Source organism: Sciurus carolinensis, chromosome 6, assembly GCF_902686445.1.
Source record: "Sciurus carolinensis chromosome 6, mSciCar1.2, whole genome shotgun sequence".
Taxonomy (NCBI): Eukaryota; Metazoa; Chordata; class Mammalia; order Rodentia; family Sciuridae; genus Sciurus; species Sciurus carolinensis.
In genome coordinates, this window is record NC_062218.1 from 118,902,385 (window position 1) to 118,925,747 (window position 23,363).

A 23,363-nucleotide genomic window follows, 5' to 3' on the forward strand; every position below is an offset into this window, starting at 1 on the left:
TGAGTACCCATAAAAAAGTAAGGCTTATTTTATAGCTATGCTTATTGTCAATGCTATTTTTTTCTAATGATATTCAATAACAACAAAAGTTATAATAATTAGAATACCCAACATTAAGGAGAGTATGAAGTAACTAACAGCTAATCTATAATGGTTAAGATCTAATATTATGCAAGGAAGTAAAAATACCATAATACATTATTCATACTTTTTATGACTTCATCTCTGTTAAACTATGCATACAAAAAGACTGAAAGACAGGACTTGGGATGTAGCTCAGTGGCTTGCCTAGCATACACAAAGTTCTGACTTCCATTCCCAGGACCAAATAAATAAATAAATAAATGGACTTAAAGGACATATAGTAAAATGTTTAGCATACTTATTTCTGTGTAGTATTAAGAATAGTTTTTATTTGTTCCTTCTAAAATTTTCTAGAATTTATACAATATATATATTTTTCTGATTTCAGAAGTAACATAATATATATGATATCAGAAAAAGAGAAATCAGTTCATTAAAAAAGCAGTGCCCTTTGTTATATAGTAATCTTGCCATTGCAGCTTGATGTCAGTTATGCACATTTCAATCAAACCAAACCAGCAGCCTACTGGAATTTTATCACTTAAGTCTCAAAATTGGCCCATGAAATTTTTCATGGCCTCCCTCTGTAGAGGGTTCTGTAGGTTATTTTGTTTGGGAAAATATGTTTAGCTCAAACTTGCATTTCTATCTCTTTTCCTACATTTGGATTTAAATATCTGAGATCCTTAGAGCAATAAAGATAGAAAAAAACATAATCCAGGTAACAATGAAACCTATTACATTGATTTTATTATCTATTACTTCACCATTGCCTGAAGCACACTGTCTATTACCTTAAGGAGGCTTGAATTTCTTATCAGTTAATTCTCTGAGTGTTGAATGGTTTAATTCATTGGAAAGAGACAATGAGGAATGGTTATTGGCTATCTCTATTTTCTTAGAATCATTTTCTTCTCTTGGTTACATGCTAAGCCATCATGCTTGAGAAAAGCAAAAAAATTAAAAAATAAATTTTAAAAATTAGCATTTGTTAAATATAACCCAGTTTGGAAAGGTAGGCTGTTGTATAGAGTGGTAAAAGAACAGCTATTTCTACTATTAAATGAACTGTTAAATTCCATTCATTCACAACTTCAGAACTTGGAAAATACTCCAGAGATTATTCTCTATAATTTGTTTTAGTAATGAGTTTATATGCCTGGATTCATTAACCAAAAACACTCTGTAGAATTTCTCAAAGCAATAAACTACAGTACTTCAGATAAGACATTAGAAAAGAAGGAACATTCAAAAGTAAAAATGTTTTGTAGATAATTGTTACTTCTGTTTCCCTTGATCATAAATAAGACTGTTTCCTATAGATTTTCAAAGTTTTAAAAATTAAACTTAAGTCTAATAAATGTAACATTTTGTTTTATGACAATATGAGAAAAATCATAGGTGTTTTCCAGTTAACAGCCACAATGCAAACACACCTGCCTACCCATGGAGGTCAGTCCTTGAGTGACTATTCCATGTCACTGACACAATGATTCATTTTAACATGTCTACTCAAGTGCCTTTCAAAAAAAGTCACATATGTATTCCACATATATACATACATATATATACACATATATATATATTCATGTTTATTCAATTTCTGCAACTTAAAATTGTATAATGAAATGCTACAAGCAACATTCAAGGTTATAAACAGCCTAACCTAAAAGAGAATTGAGCTAAAATAGCAATGAATTTTGTTTTCAGATAAAGGCTATTTTTTAGAGCTTCTAATCTCTCTCCAACCAATGAGATCTGCGATTTCATAATAACACCTACATCAATGCAAAACAACTTATTAGTGAGTTCCTCAACAAAGAGCAGGCAAATTACTACTAAAGATGCTGGATTATTTGAGAACTATTTTTAAAAAGCCACAGCTTTGTTTCTACATTTCTTAGTGAAAAAGGATCACCAACATCTGCTACACCAGCTAAGGTTAATTTTATCCCTAAAACTCTGGAGTCTCCCCACTCTTCTTTCTTTTTTTCAATGTACAGGAAAAGCAACATGGGTTAATCTAGTATTCCAGAGCTGTCTCTTATTAATTCATTTTTTTTGACCTCTTCAAAACTATCCATTCTATAAAGACCGATTCAAAATCTTTCTTGTTTGACACTTCATTTCCGTAAAGGTCCTACCCTTCACAGAAGCCTCTAGTATTTAGTTATAACATTTGGATATGAGATCTTCTATATGTGGCATTGATACATTGATGCTAATCATGATAGCTGGATTAATTGTAAGTGTCTTAAATTCATATCTCATTGTCCTTTTAAGCTTCTACTTTCTTCACCAAGGAGTACCATGCTACTAAATACATGGCAAGTACTGGTTTATAAATGAACATATACTCATCTTACTCTGGGGTCTGCTCTCTCTCCCTAAGCCCAGAGGCAGAGTGGCTATTAAAGGCAGTGATGCCTTTTTTATATTGCTGATGTTGAAAGACAGAATAAACACTCCAAATAAACTTTTGAGCTCATTGAGGTCATACACTACAGTAAATTCATCTTAATAACAGTAAAAGGATGATGGCATAGTACTTGAAACATGATAGGTGCTGAATAAATATACCAAGGTACACTGAAGCTTTTTCATTATTGCATAGAAGGAAAAATAACTCAGATGATTCTGAAAACTCAAGTTATTTAAAGTTTTATTTAATTACAAGGGCAGAATAAAACTAGAAATCCTGTCTTTCTGCTTCCAATACACATCCAATTATAAATGATTAAATAATTATAACTAAAACCCTAGTCATAAAAGACACTTATAGTAACAAGTTTTCTTACTACATAAGACTTGAGTTTTGTTACTAATTATTAGTGTTTCAATCAGCTACTCCTATGTTAAAATCTACTTTATTATCTGAATTCAGAGGACTGAAGTCCAGAAATCTATAAAGAAATGCAACTTTGAAATAACCTCAAATATCCCATATTGTTGATAAAGAGTTTATGCAAAGATAAAGGACAGAATATTTTCAAATTTCATTTTAACTGTAATGATAAATAACACAAATACCATCTGATGAATGAAGTAGTGATCCAGTCATAGTCGCTTTGTAACTTTTAATTTCCATTCCAAGTTAACAAATGTTTAGTATAGATTCATATCAAAATATATCATGGTCCAAAAGCATTGCATTGACAATAAAGTAATTAGAATTCTAAATATAATAGTTTAGAGTATCTATTTATATAATATATATATATATATAAGAACTTCCAGAGTACATATATATATATGGATGGAATATATATATGTATATATATACATATATGGAATTTTATATATATATATGTGTGTGTGTGTGTGTGTGTGTGATTCCAGATTCAACATGAAAAGTGATAAGAGTAACATATTTACATGTCATGAGTATAGAAACAAACAAGCTTTGCAGTTTAAATTTTTCAGTGACTCCTTTCTTCAAATTAAATAAAAATGTTCAGTCACATATGCAGTACTCTCCAAAAAAGATAAATGCAGGACAACTGCAGGGTGTCATAGGTTCAACATGCTCTATAAATATTTTGTTCTCAAAATAACTCCCATTCATATTATAAAAATGGCCAATGTTTTGAGAGTCAGTCATAGTATATACACTTCCATGTCCAAACCTACGATGATGATGTCCACACAGAAACAGTTGACATTCACAGTGCATCAATGCATCATTTATCATTTATACATTTCAGTTTCATACTGAGATTTTTACCTGAACAAACCCTGGGAGCCAATGAAAACTTCCAGAACATCAAATAAAAATTTTATCTTCAGATCTCTCAGATCTTTTCATTCACTTGGCTGTGCATTATCTGTGAGTTTCTATTCCTTTATGAACTACCTATTTGTTTCCCTTTAAAAGATGCCCCAGTAAATCAAGACTGATTTACTTGGTTACATCTTTGTGATTCTATCCAAGAACCAGAAGGACCGTTTAAGTTTCTCTGCAGATCTACTTGATCTCCAAATATCCACAGAACAGTGATGCAAAGCAGAACCATGGCCATATGTAGTTGCTTGTCATTTATTCTGTCCAAATTATTGAGTGGACTGGTAAATCATAACAAAAGGACTATCATCCACAGATGCAGAATTTTAACTCTCTTTCTCTTAATCTCAGCTTGGAGAAGACAAGTTACTGTGCTGCTGCAAGTTTCCCATACATGCCTCACTTTAGAAACCTCAACAATCAGGAAGCACAAATGTGATAAAAGAAATATGCCCAATTTTTTTCATTTTTTAAAATGACATAATGTTGCAAATGCAAATACAACCTGCCTAACAAGTGAAGTAAAAGGATAACAGAAATGAACAGCATCTTTCGACGTGCATTTGGATGCATAACCTCTCCATCTGTCAACTAGTTGTGAGGCAATCATCCTGGAGAAGACTTGCAACAGGGAACAAGTTTTATGTCCGCATCTCTGTCAACCACTGCTCTCAGGACCTTAGTAGTAATTATGTTCTGTTTGAAGAGGGGCCTATAGGAATGAATTCGCCATTTGCAAAACAGGCCCTGGCGATGGATGGGCCATTTCAACAGACCTAAATCATAACGTGGGGCTCAGTTCATAGAGGTAATAGGAGAAGGAACGGAAGGAGTGACTCTTTTCTCAAATTCGGATTGGAAATTAGGGAAGAATGATCTCTAGAAGCCAACTAGCCAAAGCAACCCTCAATCTCCTCCCCCTTAGCGTCAGAAACAGAATTACAATTTTGGGTTTAGACTATGGACGCCCCTCCCCTACTCTTTCAGCCGCGGCCACCACCACCTTCAAAGTTATAGTCAGTTCTTGAGCAACTGGGGCTGCAGACTCCCTCATCAAGAATTCCACCAGGAAGGAGCCCGTTCTGTGGTGGAACAGCGCTCTGGGTTTCTGCCACCAGCTCTGCGACGCCACCAGCAGCCAGCCCATCTCTTAGGAGACCTCACCCCTCCCAGCCCCGCCTTCGGCCCCGCCCGGAGCCACCGCCAGAGTTAATCTCAGCCCCGACATCCCCACTCCTTTCAATCCGGATCACTAACCAGGAGGGTAGGTGTCAGAAGGGGGCAGAAGTGGGTGGGGGAGGGGGGGAAATCAAAACAGTTCCAGTTCCAGAGAGTTAGGACGCAAGTGGCAAGACCCCCGCACGCGCGCGTGCGCGCGTACACACACACAAACACACACACACACATGCTCACTTGCTTATGTGCCCTGCTCCCCAGGTTCAATGCCTAGTGGTGACAGGATGAAAAGAAGGAGGGAAGGAAGGACAGATGGGATGGCGAGGAGGCCTGGAGGTACTGTGAGCAACAGTCGCAGACAGCAGGGCATTCTTCAGGAATTGTGAAAGTGAGAAAGTCCCAGATCCCATTACATTCCCAAAGCTGGATCCTCCTGATAGTGGCCCAGGTCGCCTTCCTTCCAGTAGGGCTCTGGGAAGCGGGGAGGAGAGCCAGAGCCGAGTTTTCCCCCACACTGCCCTCCCTGGCTTGGCCCAGGGCCCAGAACCTGGCCCCCCTTCAGACCCGGCTTAGGGAGGCTGCCAGGCGAGGAGCAGACTTGCCAAGGGACTCTGGAGGAGCAAGACAGCAGGAGAAGGGGCATCTTGCACGCTCTGGCCGGTTGCTCCTGTCTTCCTCTGCTGACACACCCCCAGTTAACCCCTTCCTCCGACACTACACACTAAGATCCAGAGATACTCTAGCGTCTATCCTCCCACCGTTCTAGGTTCATCGATTAAAACACTAGTTGATTTTCTTCCTGATTTAAAAAAAAAAAAAAAAAAAGTGCAACAACAACTCTTCTGGAGAGTCGCCGGAGCAAAGAAAGTCCGTTTGCAGGCATATTTCTATAGTTCCCCGGGAGTTTGGAAATCTAGAGGTCCCAAGCAAAACCGAGACCCAGAACCCCTAAGGGATCAAGGGCGGCGAACTCGCTCCCCACCCCCGCACCTCTCACCTCCTTAAGTTCTTTGGCCACGTCCTTCAGGTCGCCCAGGACTAATTCCAGATCCTCCACGATAATCTTGATTTGTTCCTTCACCTTGGTTTTGGAGGCTGCCGGCGGTCCCTCGGCTGGAGAGGACGAGGAGGGGTTCCCCTTGGACTTGGCTGACATTCTTTGGGGGCAAGCGAGGCAGGTCAGGACAGGCGGGCGAGCAGAGGCTGCTGCGCGCCCCCTTCTCTGGCGCTGCTACAGCCGCTTCCACCCCGGTCCCCCAACATCTTGGGCGCTCCCTGGGCAGCGGCGGATGGCTGCGCTCCGCGATCGGCCAGGCGTCCGCACTGTGGTGCTGCCATCAACTCCCGAGACGCGGCGCTCGGCGCGGGGCTGCAGACGGGAGAGCAGCGCGCCTGCGCCTCCTCCTGCCGCCGCCCGCCGCTCTCGCGCACACACGCGCTACCGCCCCGCGGGTGGAGAGGGGCGCCGGGCTGCTGCGAGGGCTGTCAGCTGCAGTCCCCGCAGCACATCCCTCTGGGGTCTCTTCCTGACCCCCTCGGCATCAAGGTGCAGGGAGACAAGTCCGCGTTCTGCCGGCCCCCTCGTCTTGGTCCTGAAATGCCCCCAATTATCACAGCCTGCTCACATCTAGGCAATATTCTTTCTGCTTCACACGCCAGCGGAGACCTGAATCAATTTAGAAAGAACCACAATAGGATTAGAAGTTGGAGTACGGGTCAGTAAAGTGACCCTAAATAATTATTCAGAAGCAGATAATACCCAGGGAACTCCAATCATTCATAGAGTGTCCAGCAAGTTAAACAGACTTCTGCAGGAGAGAAGTGCGGGACGCATAGCAGCGACCCCTCGCCCCCTGGAATCATGAAATTTAACCAATATTCTTCAAAGAGGTAGCCAAATGCTGCAGATTCTACAGAGCTAATTGAGGATTTATTAATTTTACGTCCCCATACCCAAAATAAAATCCCCCGGAGACTTAGTCATCTTGATTGTATTTCTTAACTTCTTATCTGTGCCACCATTTTTTGTTTATTTATTTATGTTGTTGTTGTTGTGTTGTTTTTTTCTAGGCCTGTCTCTTTTCATGTCCTATGTGATGTATGCTTTGGGATGGGGATCCTATTTGGATTTCTTATGAGAATTAAATTTAAAAATTTGCCTCCAACTTCTCCTCTTATCAATGGTTTTGTCCCTATTTCAAGTCTTGTGGTTCTAAACAAATAGAAAATAGCTCTCTGACTTGTTCTGTCAGAAGGACCCAGGGAAGCAAGTTAATAGGAAGCTTTCAGTTTACTCTCAGTAGGTGGCCACCGTTCTCATTAGCTAGAGTTTTAATTTCCTTAGTAGCGAACTCACGGGCTATTAGCTACTGACCTAGCAGGCTGACTCTACTTTATTTTCTTAAATGCACACTCCTCCAGATCATTCTTTCAATATACTCCCCACTTTGGTCACCCTTAGCAGGGCTCTGTCTCTTGCTTATCACAAGCCAGGTAGTCTGAAAATGCTTCTAATTATGAATAAAATCTTGGCAGCTCTCTTCTTACCAGTTACCAAGGCTCCTAATAATCAGTCACACTCTTAAATATGAACAACTCATCTTGATAAAGTCTTTGGAAGTTGTATTGAGAATATGAAGGGGGAAAAAAAAGAAAAATAGAAATTTAGAAACTGCCAAAATAATACAGCACCACACTGAAAAGTGCTTAGAAAAATTGAAGGAAAAAGAAGTAAGGTGGAAATTAGATAATGTTAGAAGAGAATTAAAATAAGAAAAGAATGATAGAGTCCTTTTGAAGTAAGCTATTGGAGAAGAGGAAAAAAAAATTGGGGTGGGTTAAAAAAGCAATATACCCAAGTTCTCTAAAGTAGGGAGAATAAGTTTTATTTAATTTTCTCTATCTCCTTGGTTCTTTATAAAGACATAACATAAAGCTAATTACATCGGTTTTACAAACACCCTCCTGATCATTGATGATCTTCAATTTCATATCTGAAGAAAAATGATCAGAAATGGCAGGAGCTAATGAGAGGGAACAAGAAAAAATGCTGTTCTTCTAGACTTGAATTTTTGACTCTGGTTAGTAAGCAAGTGAAGAAGGAAGCCTGGAGTTTAGGGAAGGATACTGGAGAAAAGAAAAAAAAAAAAAAAAAAAAAAAAGTAGTGTTTACCTTCCATGTAACAAAATGATCCTCTAAAAACATAATAAAATTTCTATGATACAGTAAATTTCCTTCACCAAAGATAACACAACAACAAAATCTGTTCTCCTGTGATATCCATTGCTACTAATGAACCAAATTGCTCTGGCTCAAAATCAAATCATCACTATCACACTAAAAGACAACATTCACACCTACATCACAATTTATTCTTGAATGATGTTTACCATATATCTTTATCTATATACAATATTAAGTCAATTGAAAGGAAAAAAGTCAAAATTGGCTTCTCGGCCTAAACTGAGGAAGCTGGTAGAATTCCAGCACTGGTATCTGTATCTACCATTATCTTCCAGTCCTTAAGGATTTCTTAAAGGTAGTCTCCATAAGATAATTCTGAAGATAATTATTTTAAGAAGATTTAAAATATTAAGGGAAATAGGGGTAGAATAAAAAGGGTACATGAATATAATCAAATCTATTTTCTCCCTCTTTTTGTATTACCCTTATAGAAAAATCTTTCATTCTTTTAGGTCATCCTAGACTTGCTCTAACAACAGTATTATATTTGTTGTTTTAGAGTCAAATTATAGGGACCACATAGCAAACGTGACACCTAATAAAATTTCTAATTAATTTCTCTATAAATGTGTTTATGAACTAGTGCTAGCTGCAAATGAATAAACACCCAAACCACATTATAAACTGAGACAGGATAACAGATTGCTAAATGGAGGAAATTACTTATCTAGTGAAGTGATTGTTTATCCTGAGTTTTATTCTTTCTATTTCTTTCTTTATCAGTTCCTTATTTTGTATGGGAAGAACTGAATAATTAAAAGAGATTATCTAGTAGTTGCTTCTTCAGTTGCAAACCCTTATCAATATTCTCAAATTTGTGTCGTGTGATCCATTACCATGGATCCTTAAGAACTAACCTTCATAAGAAAATCCTGTTACACCTATGTAATTTTAAAATCAAAATGAGTGCAAAATATCCTCCAAACTTCCTCTCATTTTGTTGTCAGTGACTATTACTGATATACTACCAAACTATCCCTTATCGATTCTGAAAAGAATGATCTGCATAACACAAAATTACTGGAGACTTTTGCATGAGCTTATTTGTAAGATCCAATAAAGTCATTAGAAGCATCTGAAATCATGAAGAATAAAAAAAAAATTGAAAACTTTTTTTTGATCAAAATATTTTTTTCCTAGGGGTGTGGAAGTGGGGAGAGCTGGAGAAGGATGTGGAAGTCTAGGAGAGAACACACTGTTGGTGATCTGAGAAAGATTAGAAAAGTTCTGCACACATGCATTGACTATTAAATACTTTGCAGATATCCAGGCAGTGTTTCTCACCCTCAGCACATATCAGAGCTTCCTCAAAACAGATTCCTGGGTCCCATTCCCAAAGTGTCTGATTCAATGGGCCTGGGGTTGAGTTTGAAATTTGCATTTCATTAAGTTTCCAGACTGCTGGTAGGCAACCACACTTTGGAAATTATTGGTTTGAGAGATTAAAACCCAAGTCTCTCTTTAGCTAAATAAGCTTTATGGATCACATAAGCAAATGTCTATGTTATAGATAAGAAAAACAACACTTAGGGAGATTAAATGACATAGCTAATGTTGACATCTAGAGAATAACAAATTGAGTTAGTGCCACATTGAGAATCAGAATCCACATTTTGTTGAATTATTCTCATTCATGTGGAAAATGTCTCTTTTTATGTATCAACTGCTTTTGGCATGAGAGCTATATACTACAGACACATATTGGTAAAAATATAATAAATGTGATCTGGAAGTTGAAATACAAATAGTTGTTGTAGTACCCTGAATAAATAGAGCTGTATCTAATGAAGACGATTTTCTCAATAAGTATTTGATGATAAAAAGAGTGAATTAAGTGTTTTCTCTCTGTGTTTTGAAATCAATTCAACTCAACAAATATTTGCAAATGAATACTGCACTCAAGAATTTATTCTATGGAGTAGATATGCCACTAGGTTTAGCAAGACACTGTCCCAGCAAGAACAAGAAGATAATTCCAAACATTTTTAATATAAGGTGATTACCTCAGAGTGTCTCTTCCTATCCTGTTTCCTAACTATAGTCTATTCATTTTATTGGATCTCTTCTATGATTGAATGTTTTTCTCTCCCCAAACCCATTAGGTTGAAATCCTAGTCACCAAGGTGATGGCACTAGGAGGTGGGGCATTTGGGAAGTGATTAGGTCCTGAGCTGGAAGACTTCACAAGTGGGTTACTGCTCTTATAGAAGGGACCCTGGGGCTGGGGACATAGCTCAGTTGGTAGAGTGCTTGCCTTGCAAGCACAAGGCCCTGGGTTCAATCCCCAGCACCGCAAAAAAAAAAAAAAAAAAAAAAAAAAAGAGGGAAAACAAATTCCATAATTTGAGGTTACAGTGAGAAGACCTCCTTCTCTGAGTAACCAAGTCCACACTAGACACTGATCTTCTAGCACCTTGATCTTGGACTTCGAGCCCCTATTACTGTGAGAAAATATTTTCTGTTGTAGTAAGCCTACTGTATTTTGTTATTGCCAAATGGACTGAAACAAACTTCAGCCTGTTCGTTGGGAGACTCTTTATCCATGTGACAGAAACTGAACTTTTGCTCCACTCAACAAAAAAAAGGAGGGATAGAAATATTTTCAGGTAGGACGAAAGGCAGAAATTCTAGGACTATTAGAATATTGTTTTCTCTATATATCTCATTCCCCTTTTTGTGGATTAAGTCATTTCTTCACAGTTTAACCTTGATTACTGCTAAGTCGAAGAATATATCTTCACAACTTTGCAACTAGAAGTGAACCGCGTCTGCAGGGTGCAAACTGCTGTTAGAGTTGTACCTTTCTTACCATAGGAAAGTCATACAGTGATATACCACAGTTTTCCAGCAGGTGGCAGTAAAATGAGTTAGTCTACCAAAATCTGTATATTATAATTCTCTGAGATGGAAGTAACACTTTTTTTTTTTTTTTTTTTTAAGGAATCAGCATCATTTTAAATATTTCACAGAGAAAGTTACAATATGAATTATCAATGGTCCTTTCTGGACCAGTGATGAGGAAATATAGTGATTTATGCCACTTGGATGAAATTACCACCCATGTAGACAATTACTCCTCAAAAGAAGATGCATGCCACTGAGAAAATAAAAACATTACATATTCACCATGTAACATTTAGATAGGATTCTATACCTTAATTTTTTCTCACACCTTTAGATTGGCATTTTAAAATTGTTCTGCTTCCCCAAGCTGGTTTCACTCAGGTCCATTTGCCATTAAGTTTACTCTTGCCTAGAGTCAAAAATCTCTCATGCATTTTAATCTCAGGGTCAGGTGCTCACTATCAAGATCTCATTTAACTCAGCATTCTTCTGAGCTGCCCCACCACATGTGCAAGTAGTTCTTGATTACTCTCTTGAACTCAAATTTTCAGGAGTTAACCACTCATCTTGCAACCCTGGGGCCTGTGCCTGACACGGAAGTCCCAATTTCATTATACCTCTCAGCTTTGAACTGTTGAAAGAGGTGATGAGAGCACCTAGGACTTTCAGTGCTACAAGACTTGCACAGCTGTGGCTAAGGTGGTGTTCCTACACCTGCAACTGGACCAAGTGACACCCTGCACAACTCAATGACCCCCCTTCCCTGGGAGGTGACTCAATATTTCACAGAGAAAGTTACAATATGAATTATCAGTGGTCCTTTATTATCAGTGGCTATAGTCACAGAAACCTAATCATTTTGCAGAACTTAATACTCCCTACACACACCAAGACAATGAAAAGTTCTCCTTGATTATTCATACACCCAGATAATTTTAGCAGATTCTTGGAAGTCCCTGTCCTTATTAAGTTCCAGTCTATGTTTTTCTAATGTAAATGAGTAAGAGTGGACCAAGATAAAGTGAGAGAAGACAATTTGAAAGAGGCTACACCACTTTGTCTGCTTAAGGAACACTCTAGCTTTCAGATATAAAGACATGTCCTATTAGGTGTTAGGTGGACAACCTGTTATCCACTGTATGTAACCAAATACAGTACACAGTTTTAGTTCTTCATCCAGAAACTGGGATAGAATGACTAACCCAACTCTACAGTCTAGTGAGTACTTAAGAGCATTCATATAACGCTAAAGTGTAAGTCCTGAGATACCCTATTGATTTGACCTGGTGGATCTTAATACAAGCATTGTGGTCCATAATGATGATGCTACTCTATTTTATTGACCTGTTACTTGAACTTTCTACCCCTTTCTTATCAAAAGACTATGAAATGTTGTGCATGCTTTACCCAGTGCTCAAGGATATAACAGGTTATTGCAATGTCCCTTCCACTCAAATTCATATGTTTAAGCCCTAACCTGCAACGTTATATGATTTGGAGATTGGGCCTTTAAGAAATAATAAGAGTTAGATGATTTTTGAGGATATCCCCTCATGAAGGGATCATTAATCTTTATAAGAAGAGAAAAACACACTCTCTTTCTTCCTCTCTTTCTCTCTCTCTCTCTTTCCCTCCCTCCCTCTCTCCCTCTTTTTTTCTCCCTTCTTCTCTTTGCTGCTCTTCATGTACATGCATTGAGAAACAATCGTGTGAGGACTGGTGAGGAAAAGGCAACTGTCTGAAAGCCAGAAAGGGAACCTTTTTACCATAAGCCAAATTGGTCAGTACCTTGATCTTGCAGGTTCCAGTTCCAGACTCCAGAATTGTGGGAAAACGAATCTCTGTTATTTAAGCCACCTAATCTATAGTATTATTTTGTGAGAGCCATAGTTGCCTAAAACAGGTGCTGTCCATCCTCGAGGAATTCAGAATTACATGAAGATGGTGGCCTCTCTTATGGTTGTCTAAGATAAACCTCGAAGCATGCCTATTGTATAGTGTGTATATGTGAATGAGGACATCTGGAATTTTGCAGTTCACAAGTTGTGAGGTTTGATGTTGAAATCTTGTGTGAAGGACATAAAGGAGAAGAGAGAGAAAGCTCTCTCAGGTGGGACTGTTGCTATGGATGTGTGATATAGAGAACCTGAGGGCCTACACCAGGTAGGTAGTGAGGGTAGATTGGAAATAGTGCATAGGTTTAGGGGAATGAAAAGAATGTATCATCCACATGCTCTAATGAAATGCATCAGTAAGAAGGAGCTCAAGTTTCCTTTCAGTATTCTAAGTCTATGTTATTTGCAAGTGCTCATTCTAATGTTTTCAAATATTTGAAAACTAATGCATAAGCTGGTAGTGATGCATATTGGGGGATTAAAGGAAAAAGCACAGAAGCAAAGTGCACACACCTTATGGTATGAAATCATGATCATTACCATGCATAATTCTCCTAGGAGTTGAAGTGCGTATGTGTAAGTGATAAACTACTGGAGACCCAGCATTACTCAAAAGTTCCTGCATAGGAGTACCCAACATCACCAAATCAGCAGTTGCTTGCATTCTATGATCAACACTAACTATACTAAGATGTTTTTAAGTCTTAGAATTTCAGGACCTTAGATGTCATACAATACAAATCTTGTATTCTCACTAATATAAGCATCAAGTTCAGAGAGATTACATCAATAATTCAAGATCATGGAATCTACAAATGATCGAAATCAGACCTTCTGATGCTTGGCAATACAATAGACCCTTTGATGATACAAATAAGTCAAAAGTACATGAACTCTTCCCAAATTGATGCTTTTAAAAACTATCATATTGTAATGAGTCATCATAAAATCCCTCTTTCTTTTTTTTTCAGTGCTGGGAATTGAACTCATGGCCTTTTACTTGCAAGACAAGCACTTTACCAACTGAGCTATCTCCCCAGCCCAAAATCCCTCTTTCTTATCTTAAAACTTCCCCACATTTTGAGGCATTCAGACAATCTATGGTACTTTAAAAGATTTAAATGAAACATTAATTTTAGAAGCTCTAGAAGAACTGATTAGGAGACCTCCAAAGGCAATATCAGGGTTTGAAAGAAGAACAACTGACAAACTTGTTCATATATGAAATAAAAGAATATGTCTCTTCCCAAAGTCAATTTCTCATCTTAATATTTCAAAATATTGCATGTGAAAATTTAATCCTGTGTGTGTGACAGTAACATATATTTATAGATATCTATCAATATTAAATTTGATCAAATACTTGATATTCCTGCTGTCCTAATAAAATTTTGTTCTAATTCTGTCAAAATTTTCTAACATATATTTTCACATACTTGTAAGATGTTCATTCCTTTTCAAAAACTCTTCTAATTCATTCAGACATTTTCAACTCAGCATGTATTTGTAACTGGTATAACTGATAGGATGGAAAACTCAAGATCAATAAATTTCAAGATAATGTCTTTATTCCACATAGCATCTCATCATAATGACCATCACCTACATTACTTAGTATTTCATAAAAAAATTTGTAAGTTTAGTATTAGCATGCACAAAGTCTTACTAGATAGCATTTCCAGTAGGCTCAACACTAAATAAACTAATAACTTAGCAGGACACTTGAAAATGGTGCAAGCCTTTCTGACATAACACAGGCATTTAGCACCTCTGGCCTCAAAAATTCCAACTGCATCCATTTCTCCTGAATAGAAGATTGATGGTATGTTGAATCTACCAGAGGAAAATCTTCATCCTTTAATTTGAATATTTAGAGGAATAGTAGAACATATTTCATTTTCCTTTTTATTATTTCTAAGCAGCGAATTGGAAGTTGGACTCCCTTAGCTTTAGAATTCATGTTCTAGCAACATATATTTTGTGATCATGGACACTGAAACTCACCAGCAATTGCTTCTTTATCTGAGAATGTGATATAAGACCCATTTGCAAAGTGGATTGAGAATCAAAGGGAAAGTGGAAATGTTTTGGAATCTGTGAAACACTGACTATGTGTTCATCACTATTGTTCTTTTGTGCTTGTTTTGATTGATGTTCTCTGTGCATCAAGGAACCTGCTACCTCTACTGTTCCAGGATTTGGCTGCTTTCCAGAATTGCTTGATTAAGCAAATTGCTCTATAACAGCAGTTTTCAAAGTATGTTTCAGCAGTTTTAATCGTAAAAAAAAAAAATTGGAAATGCTGCGTACTATATATCCCTGTTACATAATCTTGGGGTTAAATATCAGGAAAGTAAAGCCTGAAAAATATTAACTATTTAGTTTCTAAACTTATTTCATTTGACTATGGAATCCTCTTGTTTCTTTGTCTCTCCCCTTTCTTATTCCCTTACTCCTTCCCTCCTTCGCTTCTTCCCTTCCTTCCTAAGTACCTTCCCTCCCCTCCTGTCCTTGACTTTCCCTATTTCGTCCTTCCTTTCTATCTTCCTTTCTTCCTTTTTATTCCTTCCTTCCTTCCTTCCTTTTTCTCTTTTAATTTTTCCTTTTCTCTAACACCTATAAGCATTCTTCTTAAAGAATTTTTATAAACATGCTTTGATAAATGTTATTCTAGAAATTTCTAGTGATAAATCCTGATCATATTTTGGTTTTTCAAAAAATTGATTCTGTAAGCCTAGAGTACTCTGCATTAGAAGTGCTTTATCAGGAATGAGTCTGTTTCAATAGTATTTTGTTGTAATTTTACATATGGCAAATTTTACTCTGCTATTTTCATTCATGCTGCATGTGTGTATAACTTTACTATTTTCCAATAGTTTTCTAACATCACTTCACCATCTACTTTGATTTTCAGGATAACCCTATAAACTTTGGACTGTTCTTGAGTGCCTCAAACTAGGGTATCTTCTGCTTCAGGTCAGAAATGTGAAGGGTGCAATTTTTTTTTTTTTTTTTGCATACTTTTGACTTCCTGATAACTGAACTTGTCTCTATTTGCTGCAGGGTATTTGGGAATAAGAAAGAGAGGTTGAAAAGTTGATATCTGACTCAAATTAGTAAAGAAAAAGTCAACCATTCTTAACCTCAGACTGATAATTGTTTAAGGAATTTCAAGGATTGTGATTATTTCAAATTTCTGGAGCACAAGACTGAACAAGGGCTTGAGATAATAATCCTGAACAGTATATACTATGACAATGGATATTTCCCTGTAACAAGAGCAAGGCAATGTTTTATTAAAGAACAAAACAGTTTTCAAGTGGAACCCATCTGGACACATAAAAGAAATTTGAATATACCAATGCAACCAAGAAAACAGAAGGGAAAGCTTTTTACCATGTACTTTACACCATGCATTTGACATATTGGCAGTTCAGTAACATTTGTGACATTTTTGAGTTGTTTGGTACAGTAATATATGAATACAAAGTGTGACTCAGACTGCACTGGTATATTACCATTTCCCAGTATGGTCAGCTGTTCGTTGGTAGAGTGAGTGCCAGGTCACTTACAGTCAAATGTACTGATAATTGAAACAGGGTGAAAAGCACTTCATGTAACAAATTGTTCAATAATGACCATTGAATTCAATTTTATACTGACTCAGGATTTGTATTAATTTATATTTGTTGCATTAATATTAATAACTTATGCAATATCCATTCTGGTTGGGGTATATATTGTTTTGAATTTACCTGACAATGCATATGATTTTAAACTTAAAAAGCCATCATAATGTGTAGTGTTTCACCAATTTCAGTGATAAATGAGTATTATGAAACTAATTTGTCATTTTGATTTTGATAATACATTATTTTAAAGTTTTCAATTTTGTAAAAATAAACAATAATAATAACATTATGAGAATAAAATGAGGGTCCTATATCATTTTCTAATAAAATTAATCTACTGTCATATAATGTGCACTTCATGGCAGGCAGAGTGTAAGAAGGTCTGTGAGAGGAACCTCATGAGACAGGTGCCAGAGCAAGAGTCTGAGTTAATAAAACCAGACACTGTCCACTGTTCTTTGCAGTGATCTGTGCAGAGAAGTTTTATCTGGTCAAACTCCATTCATGAATACTTTGCTCACTACTGCCCAGGTTGGCTTATATAATGGAGATAAGAGGAAAAATATTTATAATGTGAGTGCCATATTTCCTGTAGGAATTCCTTGACTTTGGCATAAGGGACTTGACAAATCTGAGTGCATCCTGCCTACTCTGAGAATTCACTTCAGAGTCTCACAAGTGAGGCTCGAGCCTATTTTTCAGCAAAATCAACTTTCTTATTGCAGGAGATAGTAGTTTTTTTGAATACTGCAAAGGACATCTCTCAATATTTTACTTTGCTTTAAGTTGGTAGCTAATTATATAGTCTTTTATGATCTTTTTCAGTGCATTAATGGTGCTAATCAGCAGGTATCAAATTAAAAAACCCCTCATAGCTCTAAAATACCTACAAGTCCATACCTAGTTCAGCACCCAGCTATCTTTTGGATTTTATCTCCTACTGTTCTCTTGCTCACTCTCTCTGCCCTATCATGCTCTCTTGCTGGCTGTTCCTCAGGACTTCTGATCAAAATGTTTCCTTCCCACATGCTGCAAGACTTACTGACCTCTTTCTTATCATTCAAGTAGCATCTTTATAGCAAGACTTCTCAGGACCACCCTACTTTTGTCTTTAAAGTGACTGCTGATATTATTGATCATATACATATCTACAGATTGAATATTAAGTATTTGAAAAGTTCTTGACATGATTGCTATGACCTTCAGAAAAATCATGCCTGGTAAGTATTCCAATGACATGTCTTTTTATCTAGTATGTTATAATAGAAATTTATTAACAGCAAACTTTTATATTGTTTTTCCTTGTTTATTTTGAGTTCACAATGTGGCAGAGAGTTATCCCCAACCCCACATCCACCCTAACAGAGAAACCACTTGGTTGGGAAGTACAGTCCCCTCCTGACTCTCTCATTTCCACATCTTTAATGGAGGTTAAGCAACAAACTTCTTTATCTGAATAGATTCAAGATTCCAGTGGTCAGTTTGCCACTTGTAATCTGTTCATTTGGGGTACTAGAAATATTTATGGGATGATAAATTAAGATTTGTTTGGAGAAAAAAATTCCACCTTGGTAGTATCTTGATAGTGTTAAGATAGAAGAATGAACCATCAAGAAAATATTATGAGAGAATGTGAATGACTGCTACTTCTTTCTCTAGGTTTGCAGAAGGATTTAGATTACATTTTCAACTCAATTGCTTGGCTAATCAGTGCTGAAAGTCAGGAAGTGTTGCAGAACAAGAGTAGGAAAACATCTTTTGTTCTTATGTTTTATATGCATTAACTCATTTCATCTTTACAGACATCCTATGAGTTAGGAACTGTGTTTATCCATATGCACAGATGAGAAAACTGAGGCAAAAAGAATTTAATTAATCAGTCATACAAGAGGGAGAAGCAGAACTCTGAAATTATTCCCAACTCTGATAGATTACAAAGCCAGTACACTCAATTGTTCTTTGAGTCAAGAAGCAGCTTTGTTATCTGTCACATATCTGCAACTGAAATGTTTCTGTCCATTAGTGGTATCAATTTTTCATCTCTATTCTGAAGACATTTTACTTGATCATCTCTAAAAAAACTATCCACCTGCAATATTTCATATATTCAATCAGTCATTTACTTGAACTTACGTGAAGTACCCAGATACTTTAAAATATACCATTAGATTATCTAAATAATGGGAGTTCACACTTATTCACTTTTTCTGCATTACTTTTTTCACACACATTTTGTATCACAAAATGTAAAACAAAAATAAGGCATTATCTGTGTATTTTGCTTCTTTTCCTGAATACCTCCTACCACAAATATTAAAAAACACTGCTCATACTTTTTTCAACAGGCCACGTCTTCCTTACTCTGATTATATTTTATTCTACAGAGTATACTCATTGAAAACCCTTCATATTTATTTAATAGACTAACTATATTTTTTTCTCATTTTCCATTTAGCTCTTTAATAATGAAGAAATGAATCAAGGGGTCTGGAATGTTTTCTCTGATGGTTAAAACCTATTACTTGGGTCATAAAGTTGATGTCGGAAAAATAGAAGATCTTTTATGATCACACATTTTTATATTCCAGAAGCTATAAATGTTCCTCACTTATGTAAAAGCAAACACTTTTGCCATTCTCTGCTTTGTGCTTCTAGCAGCCTTACCTACTGTATGTGCCAGAAATGATTACTCTTACCATGTTTCTCTTCTCTCTGTGGATATAATCCATATTACACATTACTGAAGATAGGTTTCCTATATGCCATGTCAGTAATATCTTATGAGCATGCATAGATTTAATGCCTGTATAGCACAGTAATTTTGAAATAGAAATACCTTTGCTGCATCTCCTTTTGAAATAATATTGCCAGAAAAATATTGACACTGAATTTGTCTATACTGGATTATTTTTCTGATACACTGGTCACAGGCCTGTGTTCCTAATTAGGATGAATCTGATACAAAGTATTTCACACATTTAACCAAAAAAAATTAACTTTTTGTTAGGTAACACATGATCCCAACTACTTAAACCATAATATAGGATCATGGATTTATTAATGCTTAATGCAATCCTTTGCTGCAAACCTCCTGCAGCCACACAAGAAAGAGCTCCTGAGTTGGTACCAGAAAATGGATGTGCTAAAACCTGTCACTATGTGTCACTCTGCCCTTTTATTTAGCTTGGAATGATCACCTTAGATTAAAGCTATTGTGATTTATTATAGTATTTTTAATGTGTGTTGGATATACTAATTATATGGTATTTCCTAGCTCTTATGTTTAGTACTGAGGATAATATCATAAAGTACATATATTGCCCTTTAGAAATGTTTTTGTCTGAGAAATGCAGACAAGTGAAAGAGTGCTTATAGTATCATTTAAAACTTCTTGAAATAGTGGTTGGCCATTATGGAAATCAGTATAAACGTTCTTCAAAAGATTAGGAATGGAATCATCATTTGACCCAGTCATAACACTCCTCAGCATTTATTCAAAAGAATTAAAGTCAGCATTCCATAATAAAACATGTATGCCAATGTTTCTAGCAGCACAATTCATACCCTTCAAGTCATGGAACCAGTCTAGGCATCTGTCAGTGAATGAATGGATAAAGAAAATGGGTATATATACACAACAGAGTTTTATGCAGACATAAAGAAGAATGAAATTATGTTATTTTCGTGAAAATGAATAGAACTTGAGAGCATCATCTTAAGCAAAATAAATCAGACTCTGAAAGTCAAGGTTCTAATGTTTTCTCTCATATATGGAAGGTAGAAACAGAAAAAAAGGAAAATAAGGTGTGGAGCAAAAGATGGAAGATCTCATGAAATTTGAAGGGTGACAGTACAGTAGGGAAGGGACCAGAGGGAGGGAGGAGAGAAGGGAAAGGGAAGGTACTAGGGAATAAAATTGACCAAATTATGTTGTTATGTGCACTTACAAATATGCAACAACCTGAAGCCCCCTAGTATGTGTAATTACAATGTAACCAATAAAAAAATTAACTGAAAAAAAGGTACAGTCACTCTGAAAAAATGTTCCGCATTTCCCAAAAATTAAAGATGAGTAATTATATGAAAAAGAAGATAGTGGTTTGACCTAATGTGGAATGGGACCCCAGGAGGAAGGCAACTAGCTAGCCTTGGGAAATTAAAGAAGTCACACTGGAGGAGGTAACAGCTAATTGGCACAGGAGTTTAAAGTTTTTCTTCATGGGAATTCACAAACTCTTAGGTTAACAATTTTTTGAGTAACAATGTGGAAATCAAATATTGATTCCATTTCAAACCATGAAACATGCACAAACAATAAGGTAATTAATTTATGAGATATGGTTTATAAATATTGCAAAAGACCATAATTTACATTAACTGCTATGCCTCTGCCTCCATCAATGCCACTAGGGGTTGATTGCTGATGAAAGGAATTCCATAGTGCCAATCTTCAATGCTTTTGTTCTATAGCTTTGTCATAAGGTATGTTTTACCCTAAAGGTTTCTTATCCTTAAAAAAAATGTAATTGGAACCATAATTAGTAAGTATTCTTAATTAAATTAGACATTTACCAGACACCAAAGATTATAACATACATCAATTCTTTGCCAGAGTAAATTATTAATATAATTTTCCTTACACTAAAGAGGCAATCAAATGGTCTCAAGTAAAGCAAATGAATAAACCTCCCTTGGGAACTCCCTCATAAAAAGGATCCCTTGGTTGCCCAAACTACTAGCTAGCTCCCATTTTGATGCCTTTGTCCCTACTCCTCTCCATTCAACTTTAATTTTACTATGAATGATTTTCTGTTGAACACTATAGAGAAAGACAAAAAAGGGTAAGAGAAGTTCTAATAAACTTCTGTCTGTCTAATCATGACCATACCTTCTCTAAGACTCAGCAAACCTTAAAATTTGTCTCCATTTGTTTTTTAACATGGTCTCATGACCATGATGATCATAATGATTTCTCCTAATCCTGTCTCTCCTAGATGATGGTGTTTTCTCTTTTGTGGAGGAGGACAAGGTCAATTAATGTAGCTCTCATTTTCATCTATCATGGTTGCAACAAAAATATCATAAACTAGGAAGTTAGGTGTCTTTTAAACAACAGAAATTCATTTCTCATACTTCTGAAGGCTAAGAAGTCCAAGATCAAGGTGCTGAGAGATTCGGTCTCTGGTGAGGGTTCACTGTTTCATATGTGACACATTCTAGCTTTGTTCTTACATGGTAGCAGGGGTCAGGGATCTCTCTGATGTATCTTTCATAGGGGCACTAATTTCATTCATGAGGAAAACTTTCATGACCTCACCAGCTCCCAAACTCCCTCCCCAGTACCTTGGGGATTACTATTTCAATAAATGAATTTTGGGGAAACACAAACACTTGTACTGTATCACTCACATTCTTAGTTATCATTTCACCAATGCTGAATTTTTATCAATACTAACCTCTCTCAGTGTAAACAGCACAAAGTTGCTGCTCCTATCTCTTATTAAATTTTTACCTTGGTTCTTCATAACCAGTACTCTAAAAATGTGGAAAATGCTTTTTCTTTCTTCATGTTCTTTTATTTTATCCCATTTTAAAAGGTCCCTATCTTCTCTTTCATCTTTGCCTATACCTCTTCTCTTGTGTCCACTTTCTGCAAAAGGGACATTGCTTAGTTCCACCTGTGTGTCTGTATGCTTGTCTCTTCCTTTATTTCTCTCATTCCAAAGAACATTTAAACAAATTGATACACCAAAACAGAAGTGGGTGTGAGTTAGGGAAAACGTTTTTAAGACTGAGATCCTGAAGAATCAATGAAATTTTTCTATATCTGTGTTTCTCATTTTTGGTCTCAGCATAAACTTAATGCTCTTTAAAGTAACTGAAGAAACCAAAGAGCATTCATTCATATGGATCCTATCTATCTGTATGTACTATATTAACAATAAAAATATAAATCTACAATGTATTTTATGTACAAATTAAGCCTACTACATGCTAATATAAAATTTAATTATTTTTTTTAAACCAAATGGTTAAGGGACATTGTATTTTCTTGTCACACAAAGATGTACAGTACAGATGAGGTAATTGCATCTTGAAGTTCTCAGTTAAAAGAGTATATTTAAATAGACTTTGGAGGCAAACAGAAAAGCATTTGAATCACTGGTCCATCATTAAGGGGTATTGGTAAAACCAGTTTTAAGTTCTCTAAGCCTCATGAATTGCTTCTTTGTGAATTATCTGACTCTCACATTAGAATATAAGCTCTGTAGTAAGAATATTGTGTGTCTTGTTCTCCCCTTTCCAACATCCAGTGATCAACCAAAAAATACTTGTTGAGTAAGTAAATAAACAAGAACCAGATCTCTCTATTTGACCACCTACTAGCTCTCTGCTAGGCAATTCCCACTGATGCATAATCCTCAAAGAACCCTGCTAAGTGTCAAGTACCTTTATTTTTCCAAAACAGAAAACTGAGGCTTAAAATTTAATTCTTTTTAATAGCCACATTTTCAAATAAAATCAGTGAGAAAATTTGAAGAGTATCTTCATTTTACAATTTTATGAATCTCTTTAATGTCTGACTTAATGGAATTATATTCGTTTCTTATACCTGTTCTGCATTTTATCTGTTGCATAGTGTTGTTCTGATTGACATAGAAAATAAAAATTCCCATTACACAGATATATAATTCAACAAGGGGAAA

At 36.3% G+C, this 23,363-nt stretch overlaps 1 protein-coding gene across 2 annotated transcripts in view; it reads right to left on the reverse strand.

Moving 5' to 3' along the window:
• The window catches only part of Prr16 (proline rich 16), a 287,956-nt gene extending 281,296 nt beyond the window's left edge, over positions 1-6,660 (reverse strand). For both annotated transcript variants that reach the window (XR_007109198.1, XM_047556773.1), the window contains exon 1: positions 6,039-6,660. Coding sequence is in view for 1 of the 2 variants with exons in the window: in XM_047556773.1 (XP_047412729.1) it covers positions 6,039-6,197 (159 nt within the window). In the remaining variant the exon portion in view is untranslated. The remainder of the gene's footprint in view (positions 1-6,038) is intronic.
• Between the last annotated feature and the right edge of the window lie 16,703 nt (positions 6,661-23,363).